Here is a 26,666-nt window from a genome sequence, read left to right as displayed (position 1 = left end):
AGTTGAAGATAGCAATACACAAGCCAATATTTTAAATTCCATATTTAATAAATCATTCACACAGGAGAATCATAGAAACATATCATTGTTTGACTACTGAACTGACCCCGAATAGACAACACAGTAATAAGCATCCCTGGTGTATAGAAACAACTGAATGAGATGAAAACAAATAAATCACCAGGTCCAAATGGAATCCCAGTTCAGTTTTACAAAGAGTACTCTACAGCATTGACCCTTACTTAATTTGAGTTTTCTTTTTCAAGAATCTCTCGCCCAAAGCAAAATTCTAAAGAACGGACCCACAAAACTGCAGATAAATATAACTAACATTCGTTTGCTGTCGAATCCTTAAACATATTCTCAGTTCAAATATAACAAATTTTCTTGAAACCGAGAAGCTTACATCCACGAATCAGCATGGTTTTAGAAAGCATCATTCATGCAAGACTCAGCTTGCCCTTTCCTAACAATATACTGCCAGCTATAGATGGAGGGCAACAGGCAGATTCCATATTTCCAGATTTTCAGAAAGCATTTGACGCAGTGCAGACTCTTAACAAAGCTACGAGCATTTGGAACAGGTTCTCAGATATGTAAATGGCTTGAAGACTTCTTAAGTAATAGAACCCAGTATGTTGTTGTTGATTGAGAGTGGTCATTAGATACAAGGGTATCATCACAAGTGCCCCAAGGAAGTGTGATAGGACCACTATTATTTTATGTATACATAAATGATCTGGCAGACAGGATGAGTAGCAATCTGCATGTGTTTGGTGATGATGCTGCGGCATATGGGATGGTGTTGTCACACAGTGAATGTAGGATAATACATGATACCTCAGACAAAACTTCTGGTAGGTGTGATGAATGGCAACTAACTCTAAGTGCAGGAAAATGTATGTTGAGGCAGGTCAGTGGGAAAAACAAATCTGTAATGTTAAAATACAGCATTAGTAGTGTCATGCTTGACACAGTCATGTTCTTTAAATATCTGGGTGTAACATTGCAAACTGATATGAAATGGGACAAGCATGTGAGGATTCTGGTAGGGAAGGTGAATGGCCGATTTCAGTTTACTGGGAGAATTTTGGAAACGTATGGTTCATCTGTAAAGGAGACCGCATACAGTACACTAGTGCAACCTATTCTTGAGTATTGCTTGAGTATTTCGGATCCATACCAGGTCGGATAAAAGGAAGGCATTGAAGCAATTCAAAGGTGACCTACTAGATTTGTTACAGTAGGTCTGAACAGCACGCAACTATCACAGAGATGTTTCAGGAACTAAAATGGGAATCCCTGGAGGAAAGGTGACATTCTTTTCCAGAAACAATACTGAGAAAATTTACAAAACCAGCATTTGTAGCTGACTGCTGAACTATTCTACTGCTGCCAACATACCTTTTACACACAGCCCACAAAGATGAGATACGAGAAATTTTGGCTTATATGGAGGCATATAGACAATGGCTTTTCCCCCGCTCTATTTGCGAGTGGAACAGCAAAGGAAATGACTAGTAGTGGTACAGAGTACTCTCTGCCACGCACCATATGGTGGCTTGCAGACTACGTATATAGATCGAAAATAGAATTAATTTTTATTATCTTTCGCAGCTGACAGGCATTGATATATATCAACAGGGACAGGTGAAAAGTGAGCCCCGACCGGGACTCGAAACCAGGATCTCCTGTTTACATAGTAGACGCTCTATCCCTCTGAGCCACTGAGGGCACAGAGGATAGTGCAACTGCAGGGACTATCTTGTACATGCTTCTCGCAAGACCCACATTCTCACCTTCTATGTCCACACACTACATTCGTAGAGTCCCACCCCAACATGTCTGAAAGAACGGACACCATATCCATACAAGTATATGTATGTAGATGTCCATGTAGATGTAAACAGTGTAAACAGCTCGATCAAGATGGTCCCACAGATTCTTGATTGGGTTTAAATTTGAGGGGTTTGGAGACCATGGGAGTACAGTCAACTCATCCTGGTGCTCTTCGAACCACGTACACACACACACTGTGAGCTGTGCAACATATTGCACTATCATGCTGGAAGATGCCATCATGCCGAAGAAAAATAAACAGCATGTAGGGGTGGACATGGGCTCCAAGAATAGATGTGTACCTGTGCTGATCCAGTGTACCTTCCAGAATAACGAGATTACCCAGGGAATGCCCTCTGGCCTGGACCCTTCCATTGATTGTTGCACTGTGTTGGTTTTCAGAAGTTTCATGCTATACACGGCAACAGCCATGTGTCTGATGGAGCATAAAACGTGGATCATCTGAAAAGGTTACCTGTCACCATTCAGTGGACGTCCAGCTGTAGTACTGGCATGTAAATTACAGCCTCCGTTGTCGATGACCAGCAGTCAGCAGGGTTGCACGAACCAGGTGCCATTTGTGAAGGCCCACAGGCAGCAGTGCTCAATGAACAGTCATTGGGGAGACAGTGTTGGTAGCCCTTGGTTCATCTGTGTGATCAATTGCTCAGCAGTTGCACATCTATTTGCCCATTCACATCTCCGAAGTTATCGTTCACCCTTGTCACATACAGCCTGTGGAGCACCACAGTTGCCTCAGTGCCAGTTTTGGATACTGCCATTTTGCCATGCACAGTATACTTTCTGGAAATTCTTCCACCCTTGGCCTGAAGTGCATTGATCAGGCCCTGTTGGACATCAGATAAATCAATCCATTTCCATATTACAGTGATGACTGCACTGTGTCTGCCACCCTCTGACACACTTTATTATCCGACACTGCTAGTGCTGCCACCTCTCGTCTGTGAGCGGTTATTGCACATTGATGTCAAACAGTGTCAATGATCACATTAATGGGAGTGAACTGTATAGTTGTCAGGTTATTAATTTGCATGCTGTTTGTTCAGATAAAACCACCTAAAACTCATGAGCTTAATTTTTTATTAATTTCAGGTAATAGTTATCGTTTCTTATAACTATCTGATGGTGATGCTAGAACAGGCTATCGTGGATGCAAAACTTTTGGAATTATGGCAATGGCAGCTTACTCAACATCAGGAGTTAATGGAACATTTAACCAGCTTGTCTCGCCAGCAGTCACAAGCACTGTCAGCTATTCTGGCTTTCCAGCCACTTAATGATGCACAGGAGGACTGGGATGTTTACGAGAACTGGTTACCACTACATTTCCAAGCAAATGACATTCAGCAATGATAGTGTGCTTTTTTGCTATACACCAGCCCCCAACTGCATTACCTCATGCAGAAATTGGTCCCTTTTGTCATAATCCTCATAGTTACCTCATCGGGAAATTTATGCTTTCTTGACAAAACATTTTTTTACTAAAATGCATGTGGTAGCAGCTTGACCAGAATTTTTGCAACATAGTAAGGCAGACTCGGAATGCTATGTTTCGTGGATCACAGGTATGCAAGGATCAAGTAGGAAATGTAAATTCATTTGTATCCACAATGGGCTCAGTAAAGACCGACAAAGTGCAATGAAACTTTCCTGCTGATCCTTAAATGATAAACATGTGTTACCCATTGTTACACTGTTACCCATTGGCAACTTGTCAGTGCTGTTCTACTCTGCCTAGTGTGGTTCAGTTGCATTGGATGTGACATTTTTTATTATTGCCTGGCTGTCCTGACTGTTATACATTACATCCAATTCTTGAGTGACCTCATTATATTGCCGAGTGCCAACAGCACTTCATAAGGGACACATAGCTGAAGTACATCAGTGTTGAATGGGTGCCCAGCTACCTATTTTTACAATCTGGATCAACAACATTATAGGATGGGATCATACAGTAGATTCATGAAAAATAACGTTAAGTTGATGAAATTATGTATATAAATAATGACAATGCTGCTCAGTTTTTATATTTTTTAGTTTACTTACTGGTATTGAGCTCATGTTCATCATCAGTGATCCTACAGAAGATATATAAAAATAAGTCATAATAAATACTATGGGCTGTACGTTATGGGAGTTGAGTGTGTTTACAATTATGTGTACTTTGTGTTGAACTATTTAGTACTTATTTATATATCACTTTTAAGTCTTCATAGAATTTTTCAGGTGTTCTAATTTTTGTACTTTATACCACTCTCTCATATGATTACAAATGAAGCATAGCATTTATTATGTATTAATTCTATGTATCTCTTTAGGACCACAGATGATGAGCATGTGCACAATACCAGTCCAGTAAATTAAAAAGTATAAAAACCAAGCAGCCTCATCATTGTATATACAAATAAAAATGCCTTTCATCAGCATTCTTATTTGATACATTTGCACCTGTGTCTACAATAAATCAATCGATATACTGAATAGTACTGGCACTCAGCCAGTCCTTGGACTGTGGGCATTCCAAATTGTGGGCTTACAGACATTATGAATTTCTGTTGCTAGAGTAAACAAAGCTGTCGGTGAAATATAAACAAGAACCAGAACACTGCCTTTACTTGTGGTTGCCAAAAAGTCTGTGGAAAATATTTTTGGACTTGATGCCTAATCAGTTTTTGTCTTTTTCTATTCAGTACCCTATTAATACAATTCACTGATTTCAGTGCTGCATGAAGAAACTGACACATTATATTCCCAGTTTGTGCTTTTACTTGAGCCTGGCCTAGGTACAGCAAAGAATATTCAGGCACACATTGTTTTAAAACCTTTGGCACTCAGAGATTTTTTTTAAAGCCAAGCAAATTCTGTTGGCCCTGCAGGATGAAATGAAATTGGAATTAGTCAGGTTGGAACAACACCAAGTGCTTTTGTCTATTTCTTTTAGCCAATGAACCTCTCCCCTCTGGTGGTGGTACCCAATGCAGTGCGACAATTTCAAACTGACTGTCAATTCCATAGTGGAAATTGATTTCTACCCCTTAACCCAGCCTGACAAATTCTCTTTCAAAATTTGCTGGTGGTCAGTTCTTTTCAAAAAATTCTCTCACAGAAGCTTATTTGCAGCTCCCGTTGGTTGATGAGTTGAGAAAAACATGGCATTATTTATTTATTATCATATGCATCAATTACAGTAATACACATTTAGCAAAACAAAGAAATATATAATGAACATGTGAAATTATATACAGTACACAAATTTTAAAATGGCTCAGACTACATTTGGATGTTGATGGACTCAATCCAGCTGAGTGCCTCGTGGGATGCTTGATGGAACTTCTCAATGCCACCAGGGAAGCGTCTGATTGGACATACATTCACAATGTGGCTCCTTGTCTGGGTGTCACCACAGTCACACACACTGTCACTTGAAAAGCCCCACTTGTGCATGTTGTATTTGCACCTACCCTCTTCTGTCTTATATCTGTTTAACTGCACCTACGTCTCCCTTGGTTGGTGGAAGCCTGGAACTGGAACTGTTGGATTGTCTACAAGTTCGTGGTTTCTGGTTCTTGAAACTTGCCACTCACGTTTCCACTCGGCGTCCTGGTCGAATCCTGTGGATAACATTTGGACTCCCATTTCATATGCTGGTCTTCTAGATTTAAGGCGTTTCCTGGGCAGTGATAGCAAGTTGTCATGAAGAAGGATCGAGTTGTTTTCAGAAACTTGCTGACAGAGGTTGTAAAGAGCAGCCTTTCGATGGAGGTCTTGTGGACAGATGTTTGAAAGCACTGGAAGCCAGCAAGTAGGTGTAGACCGGACTGTACCACTAATTACTCTCATAACTGAGTTCAGTTGGATGTCTCCTTTCACTACGAGGAGGCTTCGGAGCCAAACTGGTGCACAGTATTCTGCTGCAGAGTATACCAGTGCAAGGGATGCTCCTCGGAGGACTGATGTGGTTGCTCCCCATGTACTGCCGCCCAGCTTCCTCACAAGATTCACTCATGTTTGTATCTTCTTGACCAAGTTGGAAAGGTGTTTTCTGTATGTTAAAGTTCTGTCCAGAGTGACTCCCAGGTATTTTGGGCTTTCGTTGACTGTGCCAAGAGGGCTGAACTGTGGACTGATCTTTTCTGATGAAAGGCAATTAGAAAGGTGGAACAGGCTTACCTCGGCTTTAGAAACATTTGGTCTCAGTCGCCATGTCTCAAAATACTCAAAGTTTAGTAAGGCTGTCCATTAGGTGTTCTTCACATTCAGAAAGGTCTTCACTCTGGTATGAAATTGCCAGGTCATCTACATATTGAAATTTTTGGCAGGTAAAATTCGGTAGGTCAGTTGTGTAGAGGTTGAATAACACTGGAGCAAGAACAGAGCCCTGAGGTAATCTGTCAATGAGCACATGCCATCTGCTTTTCTCTTCCCCTTGATGTACTTTAAACTGCCTATTGCTTAACGTGTTGCTTAAGAGGTTGCCTAGAGTTTTGCAAGGTATTGCTCTCAAAAATTTCAATAATAGGCGCTCACGCCACACTGTCATAAGCTGCTGACAGGTCAATGAACACTACTCCAGTTTTAAGTTTCTTTTGGTATCCAGAGTCTATGTGCGTAGTCAAGGAGAACACTTGTTCACAGCAGCTTCTATAAGGTCTGAATACAGCTTGTTCAGGTAGTATCATCGCATTAATTTGATCTTGGATTCAGTTTAGAATCATTCTTTTCCAATAGCTTGTAAGAACAGCTAAGTAGAGATACTGGACAGAAGTGCTCTGTAGTTGTTCCCTCTTTGAATATGCCTTTTTGCCTTTACAAATATAAGTTGCGAGTCAGTTTGAGGTCACAAGTGCATCTGCTGTTTTCCAAATGTTTTTAGTATATTTGATAGCATCTATTCTCCAATTCATCAACTATCTTGATGACATCCTGGTTATGTGTTGTACAAGTGAGGAACAATCTGCGTTATGTCTTTGTGGCTCTTATTGAAATAGATCTTAAGAGGAAATTTTTTTAACTCTCCGTCACTTACCTATGACATGTCCTTAGTAAAGATAAGTAACAAATGACACAGGACAATGGTAAGGTCATCAAAAATATTCCAGTTGAAAACTGGACCTCCAGGCGTTTCTCGGCAAGATCACTTGTCACTGTCCAGTTTGTTCCTCAGGCAACTTCCACTGTTTAACCATTTGAATCAGTTGTGCAGATGGGTACTGCTCTCCAATGGTCCAAATCTTGCAACCAGTCATTTCAAACTTTCAGAACTTGCCTACTGTCAGCCCTTTGTTCAATGACGTATCACTGTTGTTCAATGACGTATCACTGTAAATTATCAATGATTATGGCAATGGGTGCCTCTTCTCATGGCATAAGGACCATCTTGCTCACAAGTTCATGGATAGTCCCAAAAAGCCTGCAGAATTTGTTTCCAAAATCTTAAATAAGGCTCAAAAATATTATTCATAAACAGAGAAGGTAGGGTGATTGTCATTTTGGGAGTGCATAAATTCCATATTTTATTTTACATCAATGCGCAAGGTGCCCTTGGCAGTTTGGGAACTTTTAGGGATTTAGTTTGATTTTTTTTCTTTTGTATACTCCAGCTGAGCCTTTTCAAACACACTCTGAGTATGGCTTCAAACAGTGCCTATGCGCAAACCTGCCTGCCTTGTCACCCGTCCAACGAATGCCCCATGGTTGACCACACTGCCTTGCCGCTACAATGCATGCAGGATCTGTCTGAGGGCATTGCCGGGGCTACATTGTGCCTTATCCAGGCCTGCTGGCTGCCATGCATGCTATGGGGCCATGCTATTAGCATCTGGTCACGCCGTGTCCCCCCTTGATGACTTGTGTTGTGCCGTCCTTTCCTGGGCAGTGCTGTTTCACTTCCATCTGTGGCCATATGGCCCACCTGCAACCCATTTATCGAAGCAGCTCATCTTCCACCCATTTATCAAAGCAGCCCACCTGCCACCCATTTATCGCAGCATCTCACCTGCTCTACTGAGGGTCCTGGCGTCAATGCCTGGTTGTCTCTTCCTCTTGCTTTAAGTGTTGCTATGTACTAAAGCACTGTAGTCAATTGTTCAGTGGAGAATGTCTACAATGAGAAGGGACACTGGCAGCAGGAAATTATAAATAGACAATTACACTGTACAGAGTTAAATTTGTATGTTAATCAGTTACTGTATTTTTGTTTGAAGGTATCTTTACTGCTGATTATAGCTCATGTATGACCTTCTGTTAAATAACATTGTCTTACTCTGCTTTACACATATTTAGCATCATGCCACTAGTACTTGCTACTAGCAGTGCATTTAAAAACATATGCTTTCTTCAAGCTTGCTTTAGCAAAAGCAGTTGTGTTATTAGCACTGGACATGTCACCTGTTCCTCTCTTTCCTCTTGCACTCTCTCACCTCCCTTTCTGCCTTTTCACACCTCTAGTAACAGCACACCATTCCTCTCTCCTCCACATTTTGCCCTGCATTATCATGTCTTCCCACTTTCTCCCCCAACCTTGCACTTAGCAATGCCTACGCCACGTACCCTTCAATTCCGTGTTCCCTTCAAGCAGGACCCATGTTTTACATCAAAACAAGTAGCTCCGTGTGGAATTTGCTGGTCTCCCATCAGGTGCCTCCCCAGATGGTGAATAGGGCAATGCTCACCAGATATGGTGGGTACAAGGGAAATAAAATACCCGGGGTGGACCAAAACCAGCAGCTACTGCCTTGTAGTATGATACTCGCTTATTAAAGGCAGAGGGAGTTAACGCTGAAAGAAAATCCTCAATTATGTTAGGCCTAGCAAGGCAGTAAAAGAGCTTATTTGTAGTTGCTTTCAAGACACATAAGAGCCTTCAAACTCGATTAAGATACCAGCATGAGCACACTCATGTCAGGGATGATGTTTTACGGCCTGATGATAGACAGGGTCTTGGAAAAATGCAAAAATCCCAGAGAAGACTTAACATATTGGGACCATCAATTTATTTAGCCTCACAGGAAAATTTGAAGAACCAGTGGACCTTATGGAAAGGAGAAAATTAATGATGCTGGGTATGAGTGAAACAAAATGGAAATGGAAAGGCATGAAGAAATTAAGGAAACAGTACACACTGTGTTGGCATGAAAATAACAAAGAGATGAAGAATGGTGTCGGTTTCATCATGAATAAAGATCTAGAAGGAGTCACTGACATTCAGTACATTAGTGAGAGAATTATAAGATGACTGTACATTTAGGGAAAGGAAAACTAACTTTAGTACAGGTGTATGCATCTCAAACTGGATGTTGTCAACAGGATAAGAAACAGTTTCCTGAAGATTTGGAAAAAGTCATTAGTAAAGAGAGAGTGATCATTATAGGAGAGCTAAATGCACAGACCGGGACAGATAGAACAGGATATGAGAATGTAATGGGACCCCATGGATATGGTAGAAGAAATATAGAAGGTGAGCATTTTCTTGACTTCTGTATGAGGAATGGGTTGGTGGTGGAAAACAGTTGGTTAGAGAAGAGACAGAGCCCTAAGACAACATGATACAGTTGGGATGGATTACCAAAGACTGTAATTGATTATGTCATCACAGATGAAGAGAATGGTAATTGATGTCAGAGTAAACCCTAGCGAAAGCCTTGACAGTGATCACCGTCTACTAGTAGTGGACCTGAGAAACTTCCATGTACCAAAAGTACAGAACAAGAAAATGCCAAAAATCAAAGTGTCAGAACTCCAGAAAACAGAGAAGAGACCTGAATATCAGAACTGGATAAAATCCCTGTTACCAAGAGATGAAAGGAAAAATGGAGAGGCAGAACAGACCAGACTAAGGTACACCAAAGTTTGTGGAAAGACAATTCCACCTTTAATTCCACCTTGGTGGAATGCAAGATCAGTTATCAGGGAAAGAAATCTCTTCAAGAAAGAGAGGGATCAGGAGAAAAATAAACCGGAACTTATTAGAGATGAGGCAAAGATCAGAAAAAATGGAAGTTAAAAGAACAGTTGCAGAAGAAAAGACCCAGGCATGGAAGATACTCACTCAGAAATTGGAGGAGGACAGTAGAGGCAATAAGAAACTTGTATAGGGTTATCAGAGGTAAAAGGAAACCAATGAATACCATAAAAGCACTTGAAGATGAAAATGGAAATCTGGTTAGGACAGAAAGAGATATGAGAGAAGTTCTAAAAAAACCATTTTGACAACCTATTAAATAGATCAATTGAAGAACCAAATACAGAACTGGAAATCCACACTTACAGTGAGGAAACTCCCATCACCTGGACAGAAACAGAGGCAGCCTTAAAATCTATACCTAAAGAAAAATCTTCAGGTGCAGATGAAGTGAACACAGACATGATAAAGGCAGCAGCTATCCAAGGCATTAAATGGCTGCACCAAGTACTAAGTGCCATGTGGGCAGATAACAAAATACCTGTGGGTTGGAGTAAGAGTGTAATAATTCCCCTGTTTAAGAAAGGCAGCAGGCAGAAACCCACCAACTATAGAGGAATAACCCTATTGTCTCATGGGCTGAATATACTTGAGAAAATCATAGAAAAGAGACAGAGAACTATCATAGAACCACAGCTGGAGGAGGAACAACTGGCTTCAGAAGAAACAGATCAACAATAGGTCTAATTTTTAGCACCCGCATGTTGATGGAAAAGTATTGGGAGAAAGGCAAGAACCTGGTCATTGTATTCCCAGATCTAGAGAAAACCTATGATAGTGATATAAGAGATAAGATCTGGGAATGCTTGAGGAAAAAGAATGTGCCTGAAGGACTAATAAGTAAAATTCGGATTATGTACAAAGACTGTACTAGCTGTGTATAAACTGGGGAGGAATGATCATCATGGTTCGAGACCAAGAGTGGGGCTCAGCAAGGAAGTGCGCTGTCCCCACTACAATTCATCACTGTTATGGATACTATAACGAAGAGTGCAAAGGAGAAGTCAGGTGAACTGAATGCATTTGCCTTTGCTGATGACATCATGGTATGGGGTGAAACTGAAGAGGATGTACATATCAGATTCGATGAATGGAAATCTCAGTTCCAGAAATTTAACCTCAACATCAGCAAGACCAAGGGAATTGTGATGGCAGTCAACATAGATGGACAACCAGCAAGTGTTAAACTAGGAGACCACTGACTAGAGTGAGTGGACAGTTTTCCTTACCTTGAAAGTGTAATCTCCAGTGATAATTTGGTCAGAAATGAAATCACCAACAGAGTGCAAAACGTATCTGAATTCTATCAACAAGTAAGATCACTTTTATGGGATGCCTTGATTCCAAAACAGGCCAAACTGATTATGTTTAATAGCTATTTCATACCAATATTGACCTATGGTATTGAAACATGTACCTTCACAAAAAGAGAATCATCAAGGCTGCAAGCATCAGAGATGAAATTTCTTAGATCCACCATACAGAAACCAAGATGGACAAGTTAAGGAATGAGGAATAAAGACATCCCTATTAGATTGAATTGGTGCATCTAGACTTCGATGGTACGAGCATGTGATGAGAATGGAGCCAACTAGAATAGACAAAATAAACTTGGAAAGAAAGGTGAATGGGAAAAGGCCTCAAGAAAGTCCTTGAACCCAATGGATGGACTTGGTTAAGGGTGATCTAGTGACCAGAGGATGGACAGTGGATGATGTTTTCCGTGAACAGGTGTATTTGGACAGGATGAAGTGGAAGAGGCTCATTACCAGTATCCAGGAAACTGGAACTGTTAAAAGATGATGAAGTAGCACCCCCCCTCCCCCCCCCCCCCCCCCACACACACACACACACACACACACACACATCACTTCTCTAGTCTTCTTTTAGTGTTCAACCCTGAGGTTGGTTTGCAGCAGAGTGCCTATTCTCTCTTCTGTCTGCCTTCCTCTTCATTGCCACACATGTGTTACATCCAACGTCATTCATGATCTGTTGCACCTAGGATGTGCCCTACAAGTTTGTCTCTTCGTGTTTGGATGTGCATCCAAAGAGATCTGGTTTCCTGTACTCTTCTAAGCACCTCTTCATTTGTTGCTTTGTCTCTCCAGCTGATCTTCATCAGCCTTCTGTAGCACCGCATCTCTAGGGCCTCTAGCCGTCTTCTCTCTTCTCTTCCAATTGTCCAAGTTTCACATCCGTATATTCTCTATATCTCTCTATCCCCCCCCCCCATGAACCATGGACCTTGCCGTTGATGGGGAGGCTTGCGTGCCTCAGCGATACAGATGGCCGTACCGTAGGTACAACCACAACGGAGAGGTATCTGTTGAGAGGCCAGACAAACGTGTGGTTCCTGAAGAGGGGCAGCAGCCTTTTCAGTAGTTGCAAGGGCAACAGTCTGGATGATTGACTGATCTGGCCTTGTAACAATAACCAAAACGGCATTGCTGTGCTGGTACTGCGAACGGCTGAAAGCAAGGGGAAACTACGGCCGTAATTTTTCCCGAGGGCATGCAGCTTTACTGTATGATTAAATGATGATGGCGTCCTCTTGGGTAAAATATTCCGGAGGTAAAATAGTCCCCCATTCGGACTACTCAAGAGGATGTAGTTATCAGGAGAAAGAAAACTGGCGTCCTACGGATCGGAGCGTGGAATGTCAAATCCCTTAATCGGGCAGGTAGATTGGAAAATTTAAAAAGGGAAATGGATAGGTTAAAGATAGATATAGTGGGAATTAGTGAAGTTCGGTGGCAGGAGGAACAAGACTTCTGGTCAGGTGACTACAGGGTTATAAACACAAAGTCAAATAGGGGTAATGCAGGAGTAGGTTTAATAATGAATAGGAAAATAGGAATGCTGGTAAGCTACTACAAACAGCATAGTGAACGCATTATTGTGGCCAAGATAGACACGAAGCCCACGCCTACTACAGTAGTACAAGTTTATATGACAACTAGCTCTGCAGATGACGAAGAAATTGAAGAAATGTATGATGATATAAAAGAAATTATTCAGATAGTGAAGGGAGACGAAAATTTAATAGTCATGGGTGACTGGAATTCGAGTGTAGGAAAAGGGAGAGAAGGAAACGTAGTAGGTGAATATGGACTGGGGCTAAGAAATGAAAGAGGAAGCCGCCTGGTAGAATTTTGCACAGAGCACAACTTAATTATAGCTAACACTTGGTTTAAGAGTCATGATAGAAGGTTGTATACATGGAAGAACCCTGGAGATACTAAAAGGTATCAGATAGATTATATAATGGTAAGACAGAGATTTAGGAACCAGGTTTTAAATTGTAAGACATATCCAGGGGCAGAAGTGGACTCTGGCCACAATCTATTGGTTATGACCTGTAGATTAAAACTGAAGAAACTGCAAAAAGGTGGGAATTTAAGGAGATGGGACCTGGATAAACTGAAAGAACCAGAGGTTGTACAGAGTTTTAGGGAGAGCATAAGGGAACAATTGACAAGAATGGGGGAAAGAAATACAGTAGAAGAAGAATGGGTAGCTTTGAGGGATGAAGTAGTGAAGGCAGCAGAGGATCAAATAGGTAAAAAGACCAGGGCTGTTAGAAATCCTTGGGTAACAGAAGAAATATTGAATTTACTTGATGAAAGGAGAAAATATAAAAATGCAGTTAATGAAGCAGGCAAAAAGGAATACAAACGTCTCAAAAATGAGATCAACAGGAAGTGCAAAATGGCTAAGCAGGGATGGCTAGAGGACAAATGTAAGGATGTAGAGGCATATCTCACTAGGGGTAAGATAGATACTGCCTACAGGAAAAATTAAAGAGACCTTTGGAGATAAGAGAACCACTTGTATGAACATCAAGAGCTCAGATGGAAACCCGGTTCTAAGCAAAGAAGGGAAAGCAGAAAGGTGGAAGGAGTATATAGAAGGTCTATACAAGGGCGATGTACTTGAGGACAATATTATGGAAATGGAAGAGGATGTAGATAAAGATGAAATAGGAGATACGATACTGCGTGAAGAGTTTGACAGAGCACTGAAAGACCTGAGTCGAAACAAGGCCCCCGGAGTAGACAACATTCCATTGGAACTACTGACGGCCTTGGGAGAGCCAGTCCTGACAAAACTCTACCATCTGGTGAGCAAGATGTATGAAACAGACGAAATACCCTCAAACTTCAAGAAGAATATAATAATTCCAATCCCAAAGAAAGCAGGTGTTGACAGATGTGAAAATTACCGAACAATCAGTTTAATAAGCCACAGCTGCAAAATACTAACACGAATTCTTTACAGACGGATGGAAAAACTAGTAGAAGCCGACCTCGGGGAAGATCAGTTTGTATTCCGTAGAAATACTGGAACACGTGAGGCAATACTGACCTTACAACTTATCTTAGAAGAAAGATTAAGGAAAGGTAAACCTACATTTCTAGCATGTGTAGACTTAGAGAAAGCTTTTGACAATGTTGACTGGAATACTCTCTTTCAAATTCTAAAGGTGGCAGGGGTAAAATACAGGGAGCGAAAGGCTATTAACAATTTAACAGTTATAAGAGTTGAGGGACATGAAAGGGAAGCAGTGGTTGGGAAGGGAGTAAGACAGGGTTGTAGCCTCTCCCCGATGTTATTCAATCTGTATATTGAGCAAGCAGTAAAGGAAACGAAAGAAAAATTCGGAGTGGGTATTAAAATCCATGGAGAAGAAATAAAAACCTTGAGGTTTGCCGATGACATTGTAATTCTGTCAGAGACAGCAAAGGACCTGGAAGAGCAGTTGAACGGAATGGACAGTGTCTTGAAAGGAGGATATAAGATGAACATCAACAAAAGCAAAACGAGGATAATGGAATGTAGTCGTATTAAGTCAGGTGATGCTGAGGGAATTAGATTAGGAAATGAGACACTTAAAGTAGTAAAGGAGTTTTGCTATTTGGGGAGCAAAATAACTGATGATGGTCGAAGTAGAGAGGATATAAAATGTAGACTGGCAATGGCAAGGAAAGCGTTTCTGAAGAAGAGAAATTTGTTAACATCGAGTATAGATTTACGTGTCAGGAAGTCATTTCTGAAAGTATTTGTATGGAGTGTAGCCATGTATGGAAGTGAAACATGTACGGTAAATAGTTTGGACAAGAAGAGAATAGAAGCTTTCGAAATGTGGTGCTACAGAAGAATGCTGAAGATTAGATGGGTAGATCACATAACTAATGAGGAAGTATTGAATAGGATAGGGGAGAAGAGAAGTTTGTGGCACAACTTGACCAGAAGAAGGGATCGGTTGGTAGGACATGTTCTGAGGCATCAAGGGATCACCAATTTAGTATTGGAGGGCAGCGTGGAGGGTAAAAATCGTAGGGGATGAATACACTAAGCAGATTCAGAAGGATGTAGGTTGCAGTAGGTACTGGGAGATGAAGAGCTTGCACAGGATAGAGTAGCATGGAGAGCTGCATCAAACCAGTCTAAGGACTGAAGACCACAACAACAACATATTCTCTAGTTGTTGTTGTTGTCTTCAGTCCTGAGACTGGTTTGATGCAGCTCTCCATGCTACTCTATCATAGTAGCGAGCATTATTCTTTCGCTTATCTCTCCTTCCCTACCGCACTTGTCAATTTGACGTTTGTTTTCAAGACACACGTGTGCCCACACCATGCCAAGCCATATTCAGGACATTTTGTTCTTATGCTCAGTGCATTCTTTCTTTTCCTTCAGCTCCAGTTAGAATTTTAGGAAATATTTGTGGTAATTGACTTGCATTTCCAAATTTTCCTAGTGAGTATTTTGAACAATAAACTTGAACTTCATTTGGGTATGTCCCCGCCTACCAACAAGCGCCAGCACGAAGATGAAGATCGCAAGAGCAAAGAACATGTAACTGCTCCACTTTGATTGTGCCCTACTGCGAGCCTTTTACAATTAACATTTTGTGTTGCATTTATGATCTCAGAGTCATTTACATATACTTTTACTGTTTTGGTGTTAGTTGTAGAATTATTTGGAGATGGAACTGCACTGTCTTAAACTTTCATTACTCTAAGGGATGGTAAGACGCAGGCTAAGGATTCCAATAATTCAAGCTAAGGTTTCTTATATTCTTCTATTTGTCTAGAGCAATCCAGATTAAAAAAGAATTTTTAGAAACGAAAAACATCCTACATGGCAATTACCTCTGCCATACCGCCTGTGATATTTTTTAGGTTAATGATTTACTACTTCATTTTGTATCACTTCATATATCGAATTGCCAGTTGAGGTTCTCTCTTAAAATGGGCAACAAACTTTTGCTAAACTTGTCATCCCCAGTTTCTTGATGGGCTGATTTATAATCAGCATTACAAGTTGAGGCCCTGAGATTTTCTTTAATATTTGCCTATTTTGGCTTTCTTCTAACGATGAAATCAAGTAAGGCAAGATGCCAGAGAAGTTATAATAAATTTTTGTGATTACCTACTAGTATTTGTGCAACCCCTGAACTCTCTATAAAGGCTATTAATTTGAGTATGTAGCTACCCCAGGAGGAAATTCAGTGTCTTTTTTTACTAGAATCTTATCATGTGACTTAAGATTTCATATACGACTCTTCGAATGATAATGTTTACTGCATTTACTTTAAAGATGTATGCTCACGGTTCAATGAGGACACTTAAGCCACATGTTTTTTCCTATTTACTTTAGCAAATGGTGATGTCTTTCTACAATAATTTTATTATTTTCTATCATCCTCATTTTTACTGAAGTTAATGTAATGGTTTTTGTAAGAACTGACCACAAAGGACCATAATTCTGTTACGCGAGTACTATGAGAGGATGGATTAATTATCTATTTCTTTTTTACATTTTTATGGAACTGTTTATTTAATGTTAATGGTATGTGAGCTGGAATGTTAACAATGTAGGCAACTTATCTACAATGCTAGTGCATTTTTACTGAGAATCTCCATTTTATTAAGGATTTAGTATTAGATTATTAACATTTAAAATTCACCTCAGTTTAACCACATCATGACTTCATATTTGTTTATGCCGGATGCACTGATGTTTACACTGGAGCCTGTTCTATGTCCTCTCATTTCTCAGACCTTTTGATCAACTTTACCTAATTCCATTTATCTAAATGTCAACTGCTGTTTTTGCCTCTCTTATGGCAAGTGAGACGAGCCAGACAATTTTTCAGTGGCACTGTCTTCTTCCTGTTGAGAGGGTCAGACTGGAGTCATCTGTTCTGCTAATCTGCATTGTGAATTTATATCAGTAAGTGATAGCTGTCAGTGGCCATCCAGTTCATTTTGCCCACTGATGTCTGATTCTTGCTGTGTCATTGACACTATCCTTTCTTTCTTTCTTTCTTCCTTCTTTTACAGAAGGAGTTTATGCTGAACCTGCCTGGCAGTGCCAATTTACTCTATTGTCTTTCCCAGCCAAAATTATTGGAACATTGTGCTTCCCTCCTCCTTACTGTGTCCGACTGGCACTCCTCCCTTATTGTCTTCCTGTTGCGAGTGAGCTTTTCTGTTGTGCATAACCAATATCTATTCTGTAGCCTTGTAGCCTTACTTAGTTTGTAGCTTAGAATCTGGAGATATTTCACTCCACAGTGACAAATTTCTTTAAGATAGAACCTATTTACTTTATTTAGAGGTTGCCATCTTAGTGTTGTTGCACTGAAACAATACAATCTATATACCTACAGAGTACTTATCATTAGCTTAAAAGTAATGACAGAATCAAATTGTTTTGTATCTCTGATTTATATTATTGCAAGGGTTTTTTTTCTTTTTCTTACTATAAAATGACTTGACCATTGACAAATACCTCCCTAGAAGAAACATGTCATATCATATCAAGTACACAAATTTGTATAGCTTTTGAAAATATAATATAAATTCTATTAACAAAGTTTTTTAATAAATGGGGATACTTACAATGATATTGTGTTTTACCCATTTATGGTATTATAACATAACATATACCAAAAGAATAGGATTAAGACTCCAAAATTATTGTCCGACTTCACCTGGAAGTTCATTGATTCTGTTATATGAGAGTCAACATCACTCTTCTGCTGAAAAATCTGGTTGACTAAAAACATTGTACTTTGTGCAAAAACTGGCCATTTTTTATTTTCTGTTATATACTTCACTGATAAATATGATAAATGTAACTACATGTAAGTTCCCTCCCAGATGCACTAAATGAAAAAGAAAAAAAAGAAAATGTAATAGAGCCATCCCATAGATTTAAATCATCTATTTGGGCAACACATTTTCCAGGAAAGTGAGTGGTGCCTTCTGTCAAACTTCCAACAGTTTGACAGAATGTTTTGTCTGCACTTTTAAGACCAAAATTTCAAAGGCTACAAGGTCATCCATAACTGAATCAACTCTCAATGCCTTCCTAGCCTCTTTCAGAATGACACCAGTCAATGAGCACAATCTGTCGGATTTGCTGCATGTGCATCGCCACCAAACATTGCACTGCCTTTTGCTACCAGTGCCTGCTTGGGTCAAAGAAGAAGCAACATTTTCTTGTGCAAGTGCTCCTATTTGGGTGCGTACCTTTGGACTCAATTTCGGCACAACAAGGCCATCAATTAGTTCTAGTGGAGAGTGAAGACACATATTGGAATTAGCTCTGGTTGTGATATCCCAGATAGATGTCTCAGCCACCTAAGAGGCTAGTGTAACAGCAGCCACCTCCATGCCAGTATTACCAGCATCTCATCAGGGACAGTGGGCATTTGATCTTCCATCTCTTTTGTGGCTGCCACAGCAGGTCCCCATTGAGTTCAATCTTGCTCTCCTGCCACTGGAATCTACAGCACTTCTGCACTGCATACCATCTGGCATCATCAGACTGCTCTCACATAATCCTCCTCTGAATCACCCAAGCCGTTTTCATGCTACATGCTAATTCTAGGGGGGAGGGTTCATGCAATCCTGTCAGACGTACTGATGGATGAAGCCACAGTATTGATACTCCTCGTGACACGTATATCACTGCAAATAGCAAGCAGCACAGAATCTCAGAACAGGACATCATGTGGGCCAGTCAGCCAGCCAATTTAAGGCCAAGCAGCCCAAGCCTACTCTCCCTTTATTCAATATCTGACGGAGGTATTAACAACATCTCAGCACTACTATGGTTATTCTCTGACATGTTTCATGTTACAATTAGTACAGTGATGTCTACCTACCGCTGTCAACTTCTACTTTAGTGGATTCTAATACCATTTGGCTTAATGATTAATTTCTGCATCACCTAAGAGTTGTTCCTTCCATTTTACTTCAAGTTGAGCTACTGCCAATTCTTTTCATTTGAAGTACTGCATAACTGACAGGATTAGTAGTGCTTATGAACCAAGTGTCATTTATTTTGTGTTTCAGTGCATTAATAAATGAGTTTTGAATCATACATTGGGGACTACAAAAACATAATATTTAATACATTACGAATTGGATATATAGATATCAATAAAAAACTAAAACTTGAAATTAGTAATTGATGATAATTCAGAAAAATAAAAAAAACAGCAGATCTACTTTCAGGAATGTAACCACTTAGTCACACTGTAAACATTCCATATTCCTTCAGTGCAATCTCCTGCTGTTTCCTTAGCAAACTGTGAGTGCAAGTGTCAGACATTACCTGAACCATGTGCTCCCAACTTAACAGCTCCACGTTCAACATTTTCTTCGTTGTTAAATACCAAAATCACATGTTTTGAGCTATTTATTTTCATTGTATTACATGCCAGATTCTATATCATCACGAGATGATCCATGGATGAATACACAAGTAAATTAATAAATAAACAAATAACTCCTTTCTCCAAACAATTACCAGAATTTTAATTACTGACACAACCAGTCATAGGATGAATGAGTTGTTCTTGATAAAATTAATTTATGAATTTTTTTAAGATTTAGATCAACTAATGAAAAAAATAACTATCTGTAAACTTTTCACGAGATATTAAAAAAGTACTGACCTGTTAATCAAGCTATTTGCCTTTTCTATGGTGCAGATGGCAATCTGTATTTTTTTAAAGCCTCCAAAAATTCGATGTGAGCCCATGAGTCCTTCCACTCTCACACCAGAGCTGCCCAGTAAGTCCTGCAAAATAATGGAAGTCTTACACAATACACTACACACATAAAACCAATGTTTGTTTAGATATAATAGCTGAAGTAACATACATATCAGCTGGGTGTGTCCATTGAGTATTAGGGTGTCTTGGACTCAGTGAAAAACTGGATAGCTCAACAAAAATTTAGCCTCGTTCCTTGAAAAAATAGGAGACAACAAAATTATGTCCTCTCCACTAAGTAATTGCATTGCCCGGTCATGTACATTTTCAACTTCACATCTGATCTGTAGTGACAGAAAATGCTCCTTAGAGACAAATGCTTCAGTGCTATTAAAAAATAGCCAGTTTCGAAGTTAACTACAGAGGCTAAACATATTCTTAACGTTAAAATGAACGACAACATACTTCTTAGTCAGCTGGTGGAATTAGTATAGTGATGTATAACTACCACTATCAACTTCTACTTTATTGGATTCTAATACCATTTGGATAAGTGATTAATTTCTGCCTCACCTAAGAGTTGTTCCTCCCATTTTACTTCAAGTTGAGCTACTGCCAATTCTTTTTATTTGCAGTACTGTACAACTGACAGGATTAGTAGTGATTATGAACCAAGTGTCATTTATTTTGTGTTTTAGTGTATTCAACAAAGTATTAATAAATGATTTTTGAATCCTACACTGGGGACTACAAAAACATAATATTTAATACATTAAGAATTTGTGTATCAGTATATAACAGTACATACATATCTGGTCAAGATGTGGACATAGTGAAATGAACAGCTACCAAAAAATCAACTAATTCAAACAGTCCGTATGTTGTAAAGTAACCAAGATTAATTGACTGTGCCATAGTGGGTAACTGTTGGTACCATGACTCTTATGAATAAATTATTTCTTTTGTTATATTACAAGTCACATTATTCATTCTTTCTTAATTTAATTGCGTGCACATGAAACCAAACATTACTGAAATAATCTAACTCTAACTATAAAACAACTTGCAACCTATGTCTAACATAATCTTGACAGAATCACTTCTTGTGGGGAAAATGGCAAGAAAGTTATGTCTGTTGTTGCTGTTGTGGTGTTGAGCTACAGCTTGCTGATGGGCTGTGATGAGCACATGACATTTTGGGATCAGTTAGTATGTTGTGCTAATTATTTAATCTACTCTCTACAAATCAAAGGTTTTACTTATGGCTGCGTGGAGTGGCTGTGCGGTCTGAGGCATCCTATCGCTAGAGGTCTGCGCGAATGCGGATATCCGCGGTATTTGTTACTTGGCGGATAAAATCGCGACCGGTGCAGATATCCACGGGTCGTCCACGGATAATGAGCAAGGCATCTGCCCAGTACGTATGTTGCAACGTTAGTTGAAAACTTCGAGTCTGCTGACATTCTTGGAATCTTGCAGGGCCCGGGTAGAGCAGATGTCTGTTGTCCTCAGCCCTTGGCTACGACCGAGGTAGCTGTACCCAAGAGACCTGTGCCTAATCCGTTTCCGCGACCGTGTTTTTCGTGTGGCCTGTGAAGTTCTCTCTGGGTGGCAAACCTGCCCACTGTCTACCAGACAGGTGCCCGTTGCAATTTTCCGCTGCCTTCAGTTAGCTCTTTGTAGTGACCGAGTAACAACGTGCATTGTAGCAAATAGCAGTGAGAGTTCTTTCTTCAAATGAACACCATATCGATGGATACAATTTCGTGTAAGGTGAAAAAAGGTGATTTTACATTAGTGAAGGAAAACAAATTGAAATCGCCAATTTGGAAAAAATTCGGATACGTATTTGATGGCAACGAAAAGATAAAAGATATAGTGGCTTGTTTTGCATGTAAAAAAGTATATTCCTACACTGGACACAAAAGTGGAACTTCAAATTTGCTAAAACATTTGTGTGAGGCTGGACAAAGTAGCATAATTACTTATTTAAATACCAAGAGAGACGTGAAAGTTCCTGAAGTTCCACCAAATTTGAAGACAGAAAAACTTATCAAACTTGTCAGCAAAGACATTTTACCATTAGAAGTTGCGTGTGGATCTGGGTTTCTCGAGACGGCATAGTTTCTTATCGATGTGGGGGTCAAGTACAGTGCAGTGAGTGCTAAGGAACTGCTACCACATCCAACCACCATATTCAGAAATTTGAAGGAAACAGGCAATAGTCTGCGTGAAACTGTCTCCGCAGAAGTGAAGAATATATTCGGAGATGTAAGTGGAGCACTAACTGTCGATTTATGGACTGATTCGTACCGTAAAATAAACTATATGGGAGTGACTGCACATTATGTTAATAATGAAGAAGTGAAACTTGAGGATCGAGTGTTGTGCACCAGAAATTTTGAGAGTCAGATTTAAAAAAAACACAGGAGAAAACATTAAAATTGAATTAATTAAGATACTACAGCCATTCGATTTATTCAGTACTGTGAATAACATTGTGTTCGTTACGGATAGAGGTCCAAATATTGTGGCAGCACTTCGCCAATACAAGAGGCTCTCGTGCTCAGCACACATTCTTAATACTGTGCTGGAGCACACGACTCAAGGAGACGCGAATGATGAGAAGAGTGACATGCAGCGACTTATAAATTCCTGTTGAGCTATCACAACTTTCTTTAAAAGATCTGGTCTTCAGAATCGCCTTCAGAAGTCACTGAAAGGAGATATAGACACACGATGGAACAGTAAATTGGATATGTTTGAGTCTATTAATTCACAATGATTTGAAGTTCTGTCAATTTTGTCAGAGAAAAATCAAGATAATTTGATTGATTCTATAGACAAGAGGATGTTGGAAGATATAATAACCTTCCTGACACCATTTAAAATAGCTTCTTGTGATCTCGAAGCCTCCAAAACCCCTACGCTTTATTTATGTGTGTTGTGGAAGTTAAAACTTCTCTCCTTCCTTGAAAAAAATGAAGGCGACAGCCCATTTCTGATAAATTTAAAGAATACAGCCAAATCTATTTTAATCAGCAAATGGGACATAACAGTAACCCATAAACTTGCAACATTTTTGAATCCAAAATATAAAAACCTAAAATTTCTTAGCAGTGCCGAAAAAGATGAAGTTGTAAAGGAAGCGAAAAATTATGTTGCAAGAAATTGTCCACAGTTAAAAGATAAGGAGGAAACAACATCTGGAATTCCTGCAAAAAAACAGAAGTCTGACATACTTTTTAATAAATTTGAAGATTCCTCAGAAGATGAATCGACGAGAGAGCTTGACTTTGCGTCAGATGAAATTCTCAGATATACGAATGATAAAGTCCAATTTTCAGAAGGCATCGACCTGATAGCTTGGTGGCATGGACGTGAAAACGTCTATCCACGTCTTTCCAAACTCGCATACTTTGTGCACTGCATTCCAATGTCCAGCGCGCCATCTGAGAGAAGCTTCTCTACTGCGGGACAAATAATGCAGGACCGACGCACGTCTTTGAAGCCACAGACGATTGATGACATCATGTTCCTGCATAGTAATCTTCCAAAGTAAAAAGGTACTTGTACAGCTTCTCTTACTTCACTGTATTTTTTTGGGCTTATCTGAATTAGTTACAATTTTTTTTTCATCTGATTCTTTCTTTTACAGAATTTGAATCTGAAGCAAGCAGAAGATGAAAATATTTAATCTGAAGCCTGTGAGTTTTTATTGTAATATTTATAGCAAAGAATTTTCTCGACATTGTTAGTATTTTTACGATTCCCAACAAGAAAATTTAAGTAGCATTAGCTAAAAGAAGGAAATATTTAACAAGCAATTTGTTTTGTTGTAATTTTCATATTAAAGAGCTCAATTTTAAGTTTTTACTCTTCGCAACAAGAACATTCAACAGCTAACACATCAATATTATTAAACTAGGTAATGATGATCTCATAAGTGCCTACCTAAATTTTAGCGTGCACTACAGTAACATTTGCAGCCGCCGAGCATTGTCGCTCTTTGTGAACAGTGAAACAGCCCGGCCGGAGCGGTGGCACGGCGGGCCTTGTAATTAATTACAAGTGGGACTTCAAACTACATCTCGTGACCACCAACAAGCTGTGACTGTGATAGCCCGTGAAAGATTATTCTGATCACAATGAAAACTTACTAAATATTCAAATCATCCAAAATAATAATGTGTCTTTTAATTTACCAGCCAATTAGTAAAAATAAGGGCAGAAATTCTTAACAAAATTGAACATTTTAACTGTAACTCGGTATTGCTTAACAGGGAACAGTGCCTAACACTTGAAGTTATGGGACAGTGGTTTTTATATAGACATCTTGAAATCATTTGAAGTTCCATTAAACTCTGAAAAAAAATTATTTTTTAACATTGAAAGTATTAACTGCAAAATCTACTGCAAATTTTGTCTTAGTAATTTAGACCAATGTTGAGGATATTTTAAAGTGTGAAAAACTTTGTTTAGTTGAGAATGAAACAGACATTTCATTTATTGCTAGGTCTTAATTCGATAAATCAGCCAGGTGAGGTCCGAAATTTCAATCGTATTTTTAGCTAAAGCTAAATGGACTCTTAATTTCTATAGCCACTGGTTTTGTTGTCACTCTCCGGAAGACGAGTTATTTCTTCCAGACAACGTCAATTATTGCTGGCAGTTTAACTTTTTCACAGGTGCGCCAGCGTTTTTTAGTGTAGGCCTAATACTGTAAATATTTTCACCTGGAAATGACGAGGACAGAACGCGTAAGCTATAATATAATCATCAGCTGACATGAATGGCTTCAAAATTTGACACATCCAAGCAGTGAGTACAAAAAATTGTCAGTAAATGATGCAATGTGCCAGTAACAGTTTAAAACCATCATCATTTTCTGCTGCCTTGGCACAAGAGTAGCGAAATATAATTGTTTCTATACATGCATTTTCATCATTTAATACTATTACATTGAATTTTAGTTTTTTAAATAGCATTTCCAATCTCACGAGATCCAAGCCGCTTCTGTGTGTGCTCCGGAGCGCCAATGCTTTCCTGTTTGGAATGGTCTGCTTTAGAGTAGGTATAGAGCATTTCCTGTGATTTAACAAGTCAAAAGTAGTTAAGTTGTCACAGAAATGGCACCCTAACAATAACTATGTCATTACATACCATAATTCTAAGTACTACTGTCTATTACTATTAATTACTCATTCAAAACTTAAATATATGCCGTTGCAGATTAGGACCTTGCGGATGCGGTGCGAATGCGGATTGCACTTTTCTTATCCACGCAGACCTCTACTTGTCGCAGATTGCGCGGCCCCTCCTGCCAGAGGTTTGAGTCCTCCCTCGGACATGGATGTGTGCTGTTGTTAGGATAAGTTACTTTAAGTAGTGTGTAAGTCTAGGGACCAATGACCTCAGCAGTTTGGTCCCTTCGAAATTTATACACATTTTACTTATGAATGAATTAAAAATATACACAGACACTGGTAGCAGAACGCAATAAATAATTTAACCAAATTAATGCAAGAATGGAAAATCCTGGATGAATCAGAAAAAAATCATGAGAGAGAAGCCCACCATTCAGAATCTATAATGGACAAAAGAGAACACAATCGGTATACCATGATTACTAGAGACAGCATACACTTCAATAGAGGGCCATCCAGTGAAAAGCTGTTGTATTGTGGTAAAAGAATGTTAATAGACCATCCACACGACAAATTACTTGTCATGAAATAGGAGGTCATGGTAACAACTGGTGTGACAACCCACAGAAATCAAAATAATCTTCTCAAAGCTTTTCATTTGAAATATCTGAGCCTTTCATTAATGGCCAGAATGTTGAAAGAGGACTTAAATATGTTTATAAACACACATAAATGTAACTTCCTGGCAGATTAAAACTGTGTGCCCGACCGAGACTCGAACTCGGGACCTTTGCCTTTCGCGGGCAAGTGCTCTATCAACTGAGCTACCGAAGCACGACTCACGCCCGGTACTCACAGCTTTACTTCTGCCAGTATCTCGTCTCCTACCTTCCAAACTTTACAGAAGCTCTCCTGCGAACCTTGCAGAACTAGCACTCCTGAAAGAAAGGATATAGCGGAGACATGGCTTAGCCACAGCCAGAGCACTTGCCCGCGAAAGGCAAAGGTCCTGAGTTCGAGTCTCGGTCGGGCACACAGTTTTAATCTGCCAGGAAGTTTCATATCAGCGCACACTCCGCTGCAGAGTGAAAATCTCATTCTGGACACATAAATGTGTTTACACATAAGATAAAAATTCTTCAAGAACCTACGGAAGCTAATGTGGCATAGAGCACTCAATTCTATATTAGGTTTCTTGAGATCTGTTATACTGATAACTATTCACAAGAGCTGGTATCAATTTGTGGCATAATTACAAGCAGTGTGTATAATTTGACAGTCTAATGTCATAAAAGTTTCTGCCATACAAGAAAGATATTACTTTTACAAAATAAAAGCTGTCGGTGATACTCTAATTACATTTGTCTGTACTGTATACCTCCAACCAAAAGCCAGCTACATCTATTAAGGCATAGAAATCCCACCAATCTTTGGTTACAGAACCATCACAAGTTCAATATTCAATTCTGGGGACTTCTCGCAAATTTGTATAAGTGTGTTCTCCGGCTGCCGCTTTGTGAGTAGATTTTTTATCTATCCAATTACATTATATTTTTGAAAGCTCCTTCTGTTAGAAGAAATGGAATCTAACAATGAAGAAGTATATAAAGGGGGAAGTGGGGGTGGAGCGGGGGAAGAGGGGGTGGAGCGAGGGAAGAGGGGATGGAGCGGGGGAAGAGGG

General features: G+C 39.5%; 1 protein-coding gene across 1 annotated transcript in view; it reads right to left on the bottom strand.

Moving 5' to 3' along the window:
- Positions 1–26,666, bottom strand: part of LOC126167349 (DNA polymerase theta-like) — a 303,097-nt gene that overhangs the window by 215,878 nt on the left and 60,553 nt on the right. Inside the window, exon 4 of the mRNA XM_049920469.1 lies at positions 19,800–19,924. Within this exon, the coding sequence (XP_049776426.1) occupies positions 19,800–19,924 (125 nt within the window). The remainder of the gene's footprint in view (positions 1–19,799; positions 19,925–26,666) is intronic.

Source organism: Schistocerca cancellata, chromosome 1 (assembly GCF_023864275.1).
Source record: "Schistocerca cancellata isolate TAMUIC-IGC-003103 chromosome 1, iqSchCanc2.1, whole genome shotgun sequence".
NCBI classification, from domain to species: Eukaryota; Metazoa; Arthropoda; class Insecta; order Orthoptera; family Acrididae; genus Schistocerca; species Schistocerca cancellata.
Note: the sequence above shows the minus strand (reverse complement) of the source record. Positions and strands in the feature narration are given on the sequence as shown.